We start from the raw sequence: 12,287 nt of genomic DNA on the forward strand, positions 1-12,287 counted from the left end.
GACAGACAGATAAACAAATCAAATTCGTACCTCAGCTGCTTCTTTCTCCCCATCTTTACTCTCCATCAACCCTTCAAACAGGTTATCAAATGCATTCTTTAGCTGGAAGAAAAAAGAATCTTTGTCAAAAAAAAAAAGGTAATCCAGCATAAATTGATTCAGCATTAGCTAAAGTCTACAATTTTTAGAACATTGCTGTGATTGAATTTGATTAGCAATAAATCCACTATGCAAAAAAAATATTCTGAAAGCCTTAACTAATAATGCAGTGTTCCTTATACAACCTTCAGCTACACACTGCAAGTAGGTACAAAATACTCTACGACTGCCTGTAAATACAGCATTGAAGCTTGATTATCTTCTATTCATCAACTACCTTAATCCTACTTTGATCTCATCCCTCCTACTCCAATGGAACAACCTCATGATTCAATTTATGTTGGGTCAAATATGAGAACTCAGTACATTTAGCAAGTGTGGATGATAAACCAGAGTTTGGTTGCACTACGATTTTCTCTCTCGTTTTCTCAAGATTGTCACATATTACATTAAATATTGTGTTTTTTGCCATGTCCTTACACTTCACATGAACTCAATTTATTACCTCATCTGCAGTTAGTGGGATGGTCAAGCCTTTTTTAGGTGGAAATCCATAAGTACCTGGAGCACTGAATGATTTCTGAGATGCACCTGAGATCAAACACGCAAAGTCAAACGCACGCAAATAAAATCAATGAAGTTAATGACAATGAGCGAACACGGTCATTTTTAATGCAGCAACAGAAGTTTTTTTTATCCAGGAACAGTAGGTGTGACTGGAGTGTGTTTGGAAGTGTACCTGTTTGAACGCCTACACCTGTGTTCAGCTTAAATCCGCGACGTGCCAGAGATTCCATCACAGTGTTTTTGTTCTCTTCTTTCCCCCAGAAAGACAGATTCACTGGCATGTTGAAAGAGTTGTTCGTCCCTGAGTGCACCACCCTAACCAAGCAAAGAGACGTGTAAAAATATACGCCTAAACTCACAAATGTTCAGTCTTCAACATATTTTCTAGCTTTATAAGGATGTTTCTGATTATACTTAAGGAAGAATTAATGGCTTTTGTTTTTCCTCAATCATATTCTGTCAAACCCATCACAACTCACCCCTCTACTTTAGCCAGGTTGTTGTCCATGACGTAGGCCATCGCTGCAGCCAGCTCCTTCTTGATGTGTCCTACCTGGTTGCCATAAACGTTGGCAACCATGACTGCGTTGCGGTCATATGGATTCTGGGGCTCCCGCACTAAACCCACCATCTCCCCTCGGTTCACCTGTCCAGGGAGCAACACACAAATCATTTGCGGCATTTCTGGAAATCTGTGCACTAGAGAAATAAAGGTGATAGAGAGTGATCCTCACCACCCCTGTGTAATATCTGAGGCCGACCACGCTTCCCCTCAGGTGGCCAAACAGCACGCTGCCGTCTGCATCTGGCTCCTCGGATGCTGCAGCAGCTCTGATGGCCTGGGACAGAGTCTCTGCATTGGTCTCATGGCGGTCTGCGAAGAGGTCCACCTCAGTGTACCTGTCCCAACCAAACCTCCACCTGCGGGAAAACATGATGCCTGGAGACAGAGAAGAGAAACAAACAGATGGATAAATAAAACAAGTTGTGACAGAAAACAGTAAAGAGCAGCTTTAATTGTCAGAGTTAACACCTGGTAAGTCACGTGACCTGGGAGGTGTAACAACAAACTTTAGAACTTACAAAGGATGGGTAGCAAGTTACGCCTGCATTGAAATTAAACTACCAGCTAAATAAGCACCAAGCTATCATATTTCCTACCCACAAACCTATAAACTGATAAAAGGTAGCCACATCTCTGTTTCATAGGTGAAAAAAACAAAACCAGACGAACCGTTAATATGAATCTTAACGTTAGCTTAAAATAGCAGCATTTAATCTGTTAGCTTACTCTGCGCTATCTTCTTTACTATTGTCTCCGTGTCAATAAATACAGTTAGAGAGCGGGTTGTGCTCCACAAATCATTCGTACTGTTTGTCTTCAACTCAGTGACAGTCTTGTTTTTTTCTCCAAAGACTGCTGTGGCTCCACGTTTCTGATGTTGCTGTTGATGTTTGGGCTCCTTTTCGCTGCTGTTCAAATTGACGGTCCAGTCACCCGCAGTTAGGATACAACTTCCGGTCGTAACCTTCAAAATAAAATAGCACTTCGCCGCCTTTCACACCGGTTTCTAATAGTATAATCATAGATATGCATAATAAAGGCCTTTATTACACATATCTATGAGTATAATGATGCTGATTATATATATCCAGTATAGAGTGTTATAGCTTTAGAAGAATGAAATAAAAGCTGCAGGTTTTAACTGTGCTGTGTGTACATAAAATATACATGTCAGCTTTTTATAGCACAACATATGGATATAAATGAAGATATTTGTGAAATTGTAGCTTAAATAACAAACACTTTTCAAAATGACAAAAAATTACCCACTTTTTGCACATATATGTGCAACTGCTTGAACCCCACGAAACTTAGATTTTCCCCAATTTCAGTAAAAAGGTAAGCCAAAAGAAAATTTTCCCTCTACTGCTTTTCATTAATTAGTTAATTTTTACATGTACAATGTTTTATTTTCTTATTTTCTGTTTTTTTCTGTTGTATTGGTCAACTGGGGCAGTTTCAATTAATTTATACATTAATTTATTTAACTTGTAGCTAAGCTCTGTTTTTGATTTATTCATCTAAATTCATTTAATTTTATTCTTTACAAAATTTTGCCTGTAAAGCACTTTAAATAACCTCTGTGTGTGATAAGTTGCCATATAATAAATTTGCTTGATGCATCGTGTCTTGAAATGAACTGTAAATAAAATTAAACTGAATTGAATTCAAAACAATTGAGCGTGTCACGATATCTATGTTCAACTGTTGTCTTGCTTTTAGTGGAGAAAATCATTATGCAGTTCATCAAGAATAAATAATGAAAATAATATATATGTTTATTCTCTTTACTATTAGTATTATTAAAGGCTGGAAATACAAACATTATTCTGAAAATCAGGAACGCTCTGCTTCTAGGTGGCATCGCGGTGGAAGTTGCGCAGCGCTCATCTTCAGCTGCTTTACGCGCCTTCCGAGTTTGGCCAAATGTGCGCTACGGAAGCCGGCAGGTTCCGACCCCTCCGCGCTCCTCCGCTTGTTTCTGCGAGGTTCCGCTTCCTCTCCGTCTGGTTCCTCCCCGGGCCGAGCGACAAGAACCAGGCTGAGAGAACTCGGGGGAGAGCAAAAGGAGTAAACTGCTCTGCTTTTAATATCCTGCGGGGACCCTTTGCGAAATCTCAGCATCAAATCTGGGCTTTAGACGGACTGAAAGTCGGCGCAGACGGGGCGGAGTTTGGGGAGTTTGGCCGGAGGAGTGCGGTTGACTTTTTTGCGGTTGACAGCAACCGGTGAGTTAAGATTTGCTCATTCAAAACAGTCTGTGCTTCTCTTATCTCCCACAAAAGCTGTTTTTTTGTATTTTTTTCACTTACTATCAGCTTATTTTGGCACATGGAGCATTCTGACTGAGGGGCAACGTCTTTTTCCAGCTGTTGAAAAGACGCTTTTTTCTCTCTTTGAAGGAGATAAAAATAAAGCACAGCAGGCAGAAATCCAGATCCTACTGTTTGTGGGGTTTGTGGTTTTCTTACACTATTGTAATGTGAGTCTGCAGGGACTCTTTAGTGATGTGATGTTTACACAAAACGTGTGTGATAATTGCCTCTGGAGTCTGGGCTAAATGTGTGACAGGCTGGTTTAATAAAATGTGGTTTAATTCAGCAGAGGGTGCTGTCAATTTGAGTTACGGTTTGTTTTCTCTGTGGTTAAACTGATTTGCTTTTGTCACTTCACCGAGATAAACTCTAAATAAATAGGTATGTAGATAAGTATAATGGTACAAACAAAAGAGAAGGAGGGACGTGGTTTAAAGCAGAGGCATCCATGTTGTGTTATTGGACATGTTCTGTTACAAAAATAATTTGATTTCACAACTACTACACTATTTAAAAAAAAAAAAAAAAAATATGCTGTTAAAAAATAAACAGCAAAATTCTGGAAACAATGGTGCTAAACTTGGAATACTGCAATTTTCCAAAAACTATAGAAAAAATACAGAATGCAGTGGAAAATATCCTTAAAATAATATTTTTTAAGCAGAGTTTAATACAGTAAAACTGTAAAGTCACAGTCATATATTGTGAAAGAACAAATAGCTTTTTGTAAAAATGCAGATTTTTGATGTGTAGTTTTTTTTTAATTTTTTACAGTTAACATATAAATTAATACTATTTTTGAATTATTTTACTAGATTATTATTATAATTATCTGTAATTTAAGAAATCAGGGAAAATCATATTTTTCTTTCAAATAATGGCATGTATCTGTAAAATAATAATATTTTTTGTTGATATAAAAATACAGTAAAATATGTGTAATTTTACAGTCAAACGTTGTTAAATATTGTAAACAATTTTTGCAGTTTCGACCTTTTTTTTTTGCACAGTCAGTGTGTAAATTAATTCCCTTTTCTGTGATTTTTCTCAAGATTTAACTTCAAAGTAGAGATCTGGAAAATCACACTTAAAACATATTTCACATTTTTTAATCGTTAATATTTTTTTTCTTCCAAATAATGGAAAATATTTTTAAAATAATGATAATTTTGCTGATTTAAATACAGCAGAAAGAGTGACATCATTAACAGTTGTGGCTTGTTTTATGACATTTAACATGTAGCTACACCTTACTTAAGTGATTTTACTAGCTAATATCTGTAATTAAGCAAAACAGGGAAAATCTGTGAAACAACAGTAAATTGTTATAATAATCACATCGTTTTTTTACTGTGGACCTCCTGCCAGCAATCAGCTTTGAGGGCACGTAGGTCATGTCCCTGATATTCCTCCAAGTTTGAAAGATCTCAGAAGTCTTCGGTTCCAGAGAATCTCGAGATATGATACACAGGAAGTTTATTTTAAGGCTTATTCTGAAATTCTGTAGCTTTTTAGAGATGTTTCTGATTTTAATAGAGGAAAAAATAAACAAAATAATGCTCAGTAGACGTATATTCCTGACCAAAGAAGGCTTCATCCCAAATGTACATCTGAAACAGTTGGACAGTTGAATTTAAAAAAAATAATAATCAGTTGATTGTTTTGTCACGAAAACATTTGTAAGCTTCGACCTTTCAAATTAGCGACAATAGCTTCAAGCCCTGGAAAGCCGGAGCAATGTGGCTTCAACAAGTGCTATACATCAGTGTTTAATGAATCTGCGCCTGTGCTTTCTCCATCCACGCTGTTAATCCTGCAGGTTTACTGAACCATCCATCATTTGTTCACCAAACTAACACGCTTGGACTTTGAATCCTGAGGCCAGTTTTGTGCCTGATCCACAGCCTGAATATTGCCAGGCTGATGATTTTAATCCGTCAAAATGTTGACACAGGGGTGAGGCAGCTGTTTGAATAACAGGATAAGGTGTTCATTGTAGGTGTACACAGCTGGGTGTGCTTCAGCCACTGCCAGACCCATAATCAGTGAAGGGACTGTAGAAAGTAGAGCGCTCAGACAGAGTATGTGTGTGTACATGTATGTTGCATTAATGCCAGTTTGTTTTCTCATTCGCCCGTGTGGAGCAGTATATATTTCTGTGCGAGTGAATGAAAGGGAGGTTGGAAGCGGGCAGTGTGTGTCGGCTTCATCACTCCTTCCAGGAAGTCCTCCACAGAATTTCCTTTTATAGAAGCCAAACACAAAAGGCTTGTTGTCCACTTCCTGTAAACAGCTTGACGGCTGCGTTTCGCCACGCTCTGATTGGCCGGCCCGGTCCTGTGACCCTGTGGGGCTCGGGGAGTTCCAGGATGAGGAAGTGGGCTTCCCTTGACGGTGGCCAACCACAGGGAATAGAAAGTGCTCTGATGCAGCAAGAGAGCGGCGAATGAGGAATAGAAATTATAAAGCGTGGGGCGATGTGACAGACTCAGAGGCACAATTATGAAACGGGAGCTTCTGTAAATTGAGAACAGATGCGAGATGCAGTTGGAGGTTGCTTGGATGTAAAATAGTATGTTTACTAGCCAAAAATGCAGAGTTTAAGGGAATGAATCTGAAAGAGTTAGAGACAGAAAATTACACAGGGAACATATCCACATCAGTAGAGCTGGAACAAGTCGGCGATTAATCAGTTTGACAGGAAGATTACCGCACGTTGCTTGACATCATCATTTAATTATTTCAGTATTTTTTATTTTTGCAGAATTGCTAAATATGTGCAGGATTTGCAAATTTTGCTTGTTTTGTATCACTGTATATTCACAAGATTCTGGACTGTTTTCTCAAACTCTATGGCCCGGTTTCCCGTACAGGGATTAAGCCCTGGTTCTAGATTAAATCACATTGTAAACCAGGATTTGTTGAAATGGCTTTCTGAGACATGGATTAAAATAGTCTCAGAGTTGTCCTGGTCTTGAGTTAAATGGTCTTCTTTCTTGAAGAGAGACTAGGGCTAATCCAGGTCTAAATCAAGACTTAAATTAAACCTGGCCACAGGTTTAACTTCATAGTAAAGGCTGCATGCCTCACAGTGCATGGTGAAAATGGATTACCTCGACTACATCAATGACGCTGAAAGACCACCGCCAAGACCAGAAAGAAGACTGCTCAGAGACAGAATTAACCCGTTGAATTAATTTGATGATATGGATTTCCGTGACCCTTTTCGTACCTTGTAGGTGGCCTGATCAACAGCATATGAATTCCTCTGATTTCATATGTACAAACACAATGCAGCTGAAATCTTTTGTTTGCTTCAGACAAAGCTTTCATGTGACTCAGTGAGGGGAACCTCTATACCTCCTTCCTTATAGGTACTTATCACCGTGAGGTTTTTGTGTGGTGTGAGTGAATCCACTGACTGCAAAATAGTGCACAAAGTCGGCAAAGCAACATGTGAACTGAGAAAGGACGACATCAACTTCCCTGATGCTGCTGATCAGGCCACCTACAAGGTACAGTCCTATAAATATGGGAACTTCCCTGGAGTCATTGGTTGTGTTGATGGATGTCATATTCCTACTAGGTGTCCTTCAGCAGAAGATGCTGAGCTATACAGGTAAAAAACGTTTTTTTAATAAATGTGCAAGGCGTCTGCACTCCCACGATGCAGTTCTCCAACATTGTTGCACATTGGAGCGCTTCAACACGTGACTCAAGGATTTTCCAGAACTCCGCTTTGTGTGCTCAATTTGAAGCAGGACAACACAGTGGAATCCTACTTGGTGACAGTGGTTATGCACAGACAAACTTCTTGTTCATCCCTTATCTTCATCCAGTCAGACCTGAGCAACAGCGCTACAACCAGGCTCATATCCACACCAGAGGGCTAGTGCAGTGCATGTTTGGTATCTGGAGGAATCGTTTCCATTGTCTCAGGAATAATTACGTTTTGAACCAAGAAGATGCTGTATTGTCATTGTGGCAACAGCAGTGCTTCATAATTACCTGAGACAACATGGCTCCCCAGACCCACCACCTGAATATTGCAATGACCCACATGTTCCCATGGCAGAAGTAGCCAACAACAGAACTGGACACACTTACAGAGACACCTTTGTTTTGCAGCACAGGGGCAGTGTTACAAAGAGCACTGACATTGCTGCTGCTTCTGCTGCTTCATGTCTCTCTCCACCTCTTTGGTTCAACATGAAGGATTTTCGTCTTGAGTTCATGTTCTTCTTTTAAATACTGTAATTTATGCTCATGGAACTCTATAGCAAGTTTTTCAGGAATGGTCAGCCTTTTCCCTCTTGGCCTGATGTTCTTGTCTCTGCTCTGGCTCCTCTAACATCTGGTTTAAGCTCAGGTCATCTTTTTCTAGAAAAGAATTTCAATATTAGACATAATATGTCAAGAATTGAAGCCATGACAGTATTTTTTAATCAGAGTGCAAAAGACAATACTATTTAGCTTATGCTAACCTGCTGGGGACAATAATATGTATATACTAAAGCTGATGAGTATTGAAGTGTTTCCCCACCTGAACTGTCCAGGTGATCATTGTGTGGGATACCTTCCAGGGGTTGCTGGCTTTCAGTCATCCCAGTTAACAAGTCTCCAAGGTCATCTGTCTCTTGTCTAACTGGAGCTCTTGAAACACTTCCTACGAGTGATGGCTGTTGTTTTCTTCAAGTGCACTTTAATGTTTTTCCACAGGACCTTTAAAGGTAATATAGAAATGTGTGTGAATCGTACAATCAGGCCACNGATGGCTGTTGTTTTCTTCAAGTGCACTTTAATGTTTTTCCACAGGACCTTTAAAGGTAATATAGAAATGTGTGTGAATCGTACAATCAGGCCACCATAGATAATACAAGCTAATCTTACCTGAAGTTGTTGGTGGGTCCTGTTGGTTACTTTTTATTTGAGTTATATTAATTCAAAGCTGCAGTCCATGCATTCCTTTTTTTGCTTTCTGTTGTTGAATCATGATGTTTGTCTTATTATGGGGTACTTTGAAATAATTTCCTTAAAAAGTGTCTTCTCGCTTTCACTGAAAGTTTTTGAACGCTTTCTTTTTTCTTTCTCCATTCTAGTTCAAGGGTCAAACTCCAGTTACACACACACACACACACACACACACACACACACACACACTGCTAAAATGTATATTGGAATATTCCACCCCAGGTTTTTAGAGCGCCCTCACCTTTGCACCATGTACACATTTCTAATCTGATTCGGCTTCCAAAACATGATCTGAGTTGTCCTTGATTACTTTAGTCTGAGACTCTGTAGTCTTGAACTAGTTAATCTGAAGTTAGGTAACATCTCAGACAGCAACTGGATTAGTGTGGATTAATTTAAACCAGATTAATCTAGTCCTGGTTTTGTTTAAACCCCGAATGCGAAACCGGGCCTATAAGACTAAATGACAATAACAGTCAGATTCCACTTCACGGAAGCAATGACTGATAAATTCTTGCTTATTTTGTCAAAACTCAAAACATTCCTAACCTGTTGGGGTCACGTCTCCTTAAAACAGACTAATGTCTGTGTTTGACCCTCGTCTCCGGTTTAAGGTTGTTCTATTCAACTCAGTTTGTCCTTATCAAGTTCTTTCATTTGGGTATTTTTGTATTATCTTGAATAGAGCTGCATCTTGTTTGAAAAATTCCCCACACTGGTGCCATAACTGTCCCTGAGTTTGGGCACTGAAAAACCAACATGTATGAAAAGCCAGCACATTTTTTAATAGAAAAACTAGTACAGGAAATCGATCCAAATAAAGTCCTCAAGCATTCAAAACATTTCCACTTAGACTTGCCTTCACTGGGCCGTTTTGGCCTCACTGGAACTGGTTAAGGCATAGCTGCTGTCATCATCTGGTTTTATTTGGTTCAAAACCATTGGCAGTGACGATGCATTTAATCATCTCACTTCTAAGTTTTAAGAAACACGCATTAAAGCTAAAGACAGTCAGAGCAGTCACTGTAAGTTCAAGGCTTGTGGGAGAAACAGGACTGTCTGCATGCAGTCAGTTGCATCAGTGTGACCACTAAACACTGATATGTGATCACACCACTCTTGTGATTGGACCAGCACGAAACCGAGGCAGACACGGCTCAGACAGTTATTTAGAAGTCGTGCACTGGAGGAAACAGATGCGTTCTGTATCTGCAGTTGAGGAGGTCACAGCAAGTTCTCAGGTCTGTTGTTGTATGTGTGAACTCAGCTGCAAAGAAACTCAATGTCACGTTAAAACCACATTCATCTGGGGACAAGATAACTGTGAATAGTCTGCAAGCTACAATGTATGTTCAGCATTACTAACAATGCATGGTGTTCATAAGAGTCAAAGTCTGGGCTCAGGTTGACTTTGCGACGTCCAGACTTTGGGAACACTGAGCAGACACACAGCAACATGAGCATTAGTTTGTAATATCAGTCTGGTTTACTCTCCAGTTTGCTCTGTTTTGGCATCCAGTGACTTCTGAGCAAAGTATTGAGGTTTGCTACGGAGAGACCAGCCAAAAAAGTTTTGTTTTTCAGAAGAATAAACACATAAAATAAGTTTTTGGATTTGCTTCTATCCTTTAGATTATCACGTGACCCCTCAGATTTATCTATCTATATTTATTAGGGCTGAAACAAATGAAAAAATTAGTCTGTCAGTTCTTTTCCTACATTAATTGTTTAGTTATTTGGTTAAGACATCAGAAAAGGAGAATCAGTGTTTCCCAAGTGCCAAGATGACAAATGTTTTGTCCACAAACCAAAGGTATTCAGTCTACTGTCATAAAGAAGTAAACAAACCAGAAAATATTCAAATTCAAGAAGCTTTAAAGAGAGGATTTAACGTTTTTTGCCTTGTAAAATTGATTCAAGCTGAATAATCATTTATCAAAAGAGCTACCAATTAATCAATGAATCGAGTGCAGCCTCTTTGGGGTTCACAACACCCAGATTAAGCTTGTTTCTATTTCATGCCATCATATTATAATGGTATGAAAGAGAAAGAAAGCATGCAGCCATTCACATTTCTAGAGTTTTGCGTGGGAACTGCAAGCTTGTGTCTGTACAATGTTACGGCAGGTTATATGCTGGATTATGTGTTGGCAGGAAACATCCTCGGATCCGTCGTCCTGCCAAGAAAGAGTCCAACGCAGAGCCTTCTGTAAAACACTGAATTATCATTTTTCAAGCTTGGTTTTTGCGAGGTTTTTCTCAGCTTATGCTAAGCTAATTAGCCGCTTGCTGTACCTGCACATTTACTGAATAAATGTGTATGTATGAGGCAGGCATTGAGAAATCAGCAAAGACACAAGAAAGTTAATTTCTCAAAATGCGGAACTTTTCTTTTAGATGCTCGATAAATGATCGCGAATTTCTGTCGAGCTAACTAAGCCATTAATCACGCCAGCAGTGCACAAGCCTGCAGCCTGCAGAGCTGATATGTGCACCTGCCTGCTCTCCTTTCAAAGTTCTGCTGGTGCACTCAGCTTACCTCGGAGCTACATAAAGATGCACACAATGGAGCTTCTGTTGGCAGGAGGAGCGTGTGTGTGTTTTAGGGCAGGGAATGTGTGTGAGGGATGAGGCCTGGCTTCTGTATATGCATGTGTGTGCGATGAACAGGAGAACACGCCCAGCCCCTGCTGCAGCCCTGCAGCTATGAAATTCCTACTGAGAGACAACTTGTCTCAGCCTGGCCAGCCAGCGCCCTACATTCAGTCCAACACACACACACACGCGTGCTGTCTTTGAAAATGCACATTAAGGCCGGACTGGGTCTAATTTTATCCTGTCGGGGCAAGAATACACTTGTCCCGTGCAAGATTGCTGAGGAATGAGGTAGCCTGCTAAGACCTGCCCTAGAGAAGGGTGAAAAGAGAAAGAAAGGGATAAGGAAACAGCGAGAGCTAAGTAGATGAATGAGCGCTTAGAGAAAGAGGTAGCACGCACTCACTGGGGATACAGCGGGTTTTATTGTTTACCTGGTCTTCTGTAAAACGCAGAAGAGGCAGCAAACAGGTGAGTGAATGGAAAAAACACTGAGATGACTTCTTGAGGGTGTGAAGGAAGCTAGAGGAGTGTGTCATTGGTATGGCTGCTTTTTTTAACGATGTGCCACTCTGGAAAGTTTGAAGTTCAAGTTGAGTTGACATGATCTACTGTGTGAAATGGCACTGTGGGCAGCACGCAGACAAAAAAAGTGATTCAATCTTGTCTCACAGGATGAAGCCTCAATAATGTAGCCTTGAGACAAGTTAGTGCTGATGTGTCAGTTTGTGGATTGAGGGCCTGATTGTTACACAGATTGCACACGACTGATCTGGAGCTGCTTTATCAACAACCAGAAAGGCCTAAAGTCGTGTGTGTTGGTTAATGTGTAAAGAAAATGAGTCCAGGTATCTTGAGTTGGGTCTACAGAGCATGTGCAGGATGACCAGCAGGAGGAGGAGGTTTTTGTGGGTAAAGAGAGAGGTCAAGGACAAGCCTACCTGAGCCGCGTTTGTTGGTCTGTTTTAATAGGAGCTGTGTCATCGGCGGTCAGACACAGGAGGTGAGGAAACCTTTGTTTGCTTCCTGTTTCCTGCCTGTGATGTCACCAAGAATGCAGGCTGCAGCTCAAATCGAACTGCTTGCTCTGCAAGACTGGAAGAGGTGCTTTTGAGGTTGATGGTTTTTATGCGTGAGAGACTGTCTACAATCTCAGTTTTCACCATATTAGGGTA

General features: G+C 40.2%; 2 protein-coding genes across 3 annotated transcripts in view; one reads left to right on the forward strand and one right to left on the reverse strand.

The window, feature by feature from the left end:
* hltf (helicase-like transcription factor) overlaps positions 1-2,069 on the reverse strand; it is a 17,429-nt gene extending 15,360 nt beyond the window's left edge. The window contains exons 1-6 of the mRNA XM_008280120.1: positions 1,958-2,069; positions 1,401-1,606; positions 1,146-1,312; positions 839-981; positions 605-690; positions 31-102 (exon numbers count right to left, since the gene is read on the reverse strand). Coding sequence (XP_008278342.1) covers positions 31-102; positions 605-690; positions 839-981; positions 1,146-1,312; positions 1,401-1,601 — 669 coding nt within the window. The 5' untranslated portion in view covers positions 1,602-1,606; positions 1,958-2,069. The remainder of the gene's footprint in view (positions 1-30; positions 103-604; positions 691-838; positions 982-1,145; positions 1,313-1,400; positions 1,607-1,957) is intronic.
* A 1,160-nt stretch (positions 2,070-3,229) lies between these two features.
* LOC103356067 (serine/threonine-protein kinase PAK 2-like) overlaps positions 3,230-12,287 on the forward strand; it is a 19,868-nt gene continuing 10,810 nt past the window's right edge. Inside the window, exon 1 of one of the 2 annotated variants that reach the window (XM_008280116.1) lies at positions 3,230-3,459. The gene's annotated coding sequence lies outside the window, so the exon portion shown is untranslated. Of the gene's footprint in view, positions 3,460-11,364; positions 11,584-12,287 lie in introns of those variants that run through there. The other variant, XM_008280118.1, reaches the window with a different exon arrangement.

This window comes from Stegastes partitus, unplaced genomic scaffold (genome assembly GCF_000690725.1).
Source record: "Stegastes partitus isolate 25-593 unplaced genomic scaffold, Stegastes_partitus-1.0.2 Scaffold181, whole genome shotgun sequence".
Taxonomy (NCBI): Eukaryota; Metazoa; Chordata; class Actinopteri; family Pomacentridae; genus Stegastes; species Stegastes partitus.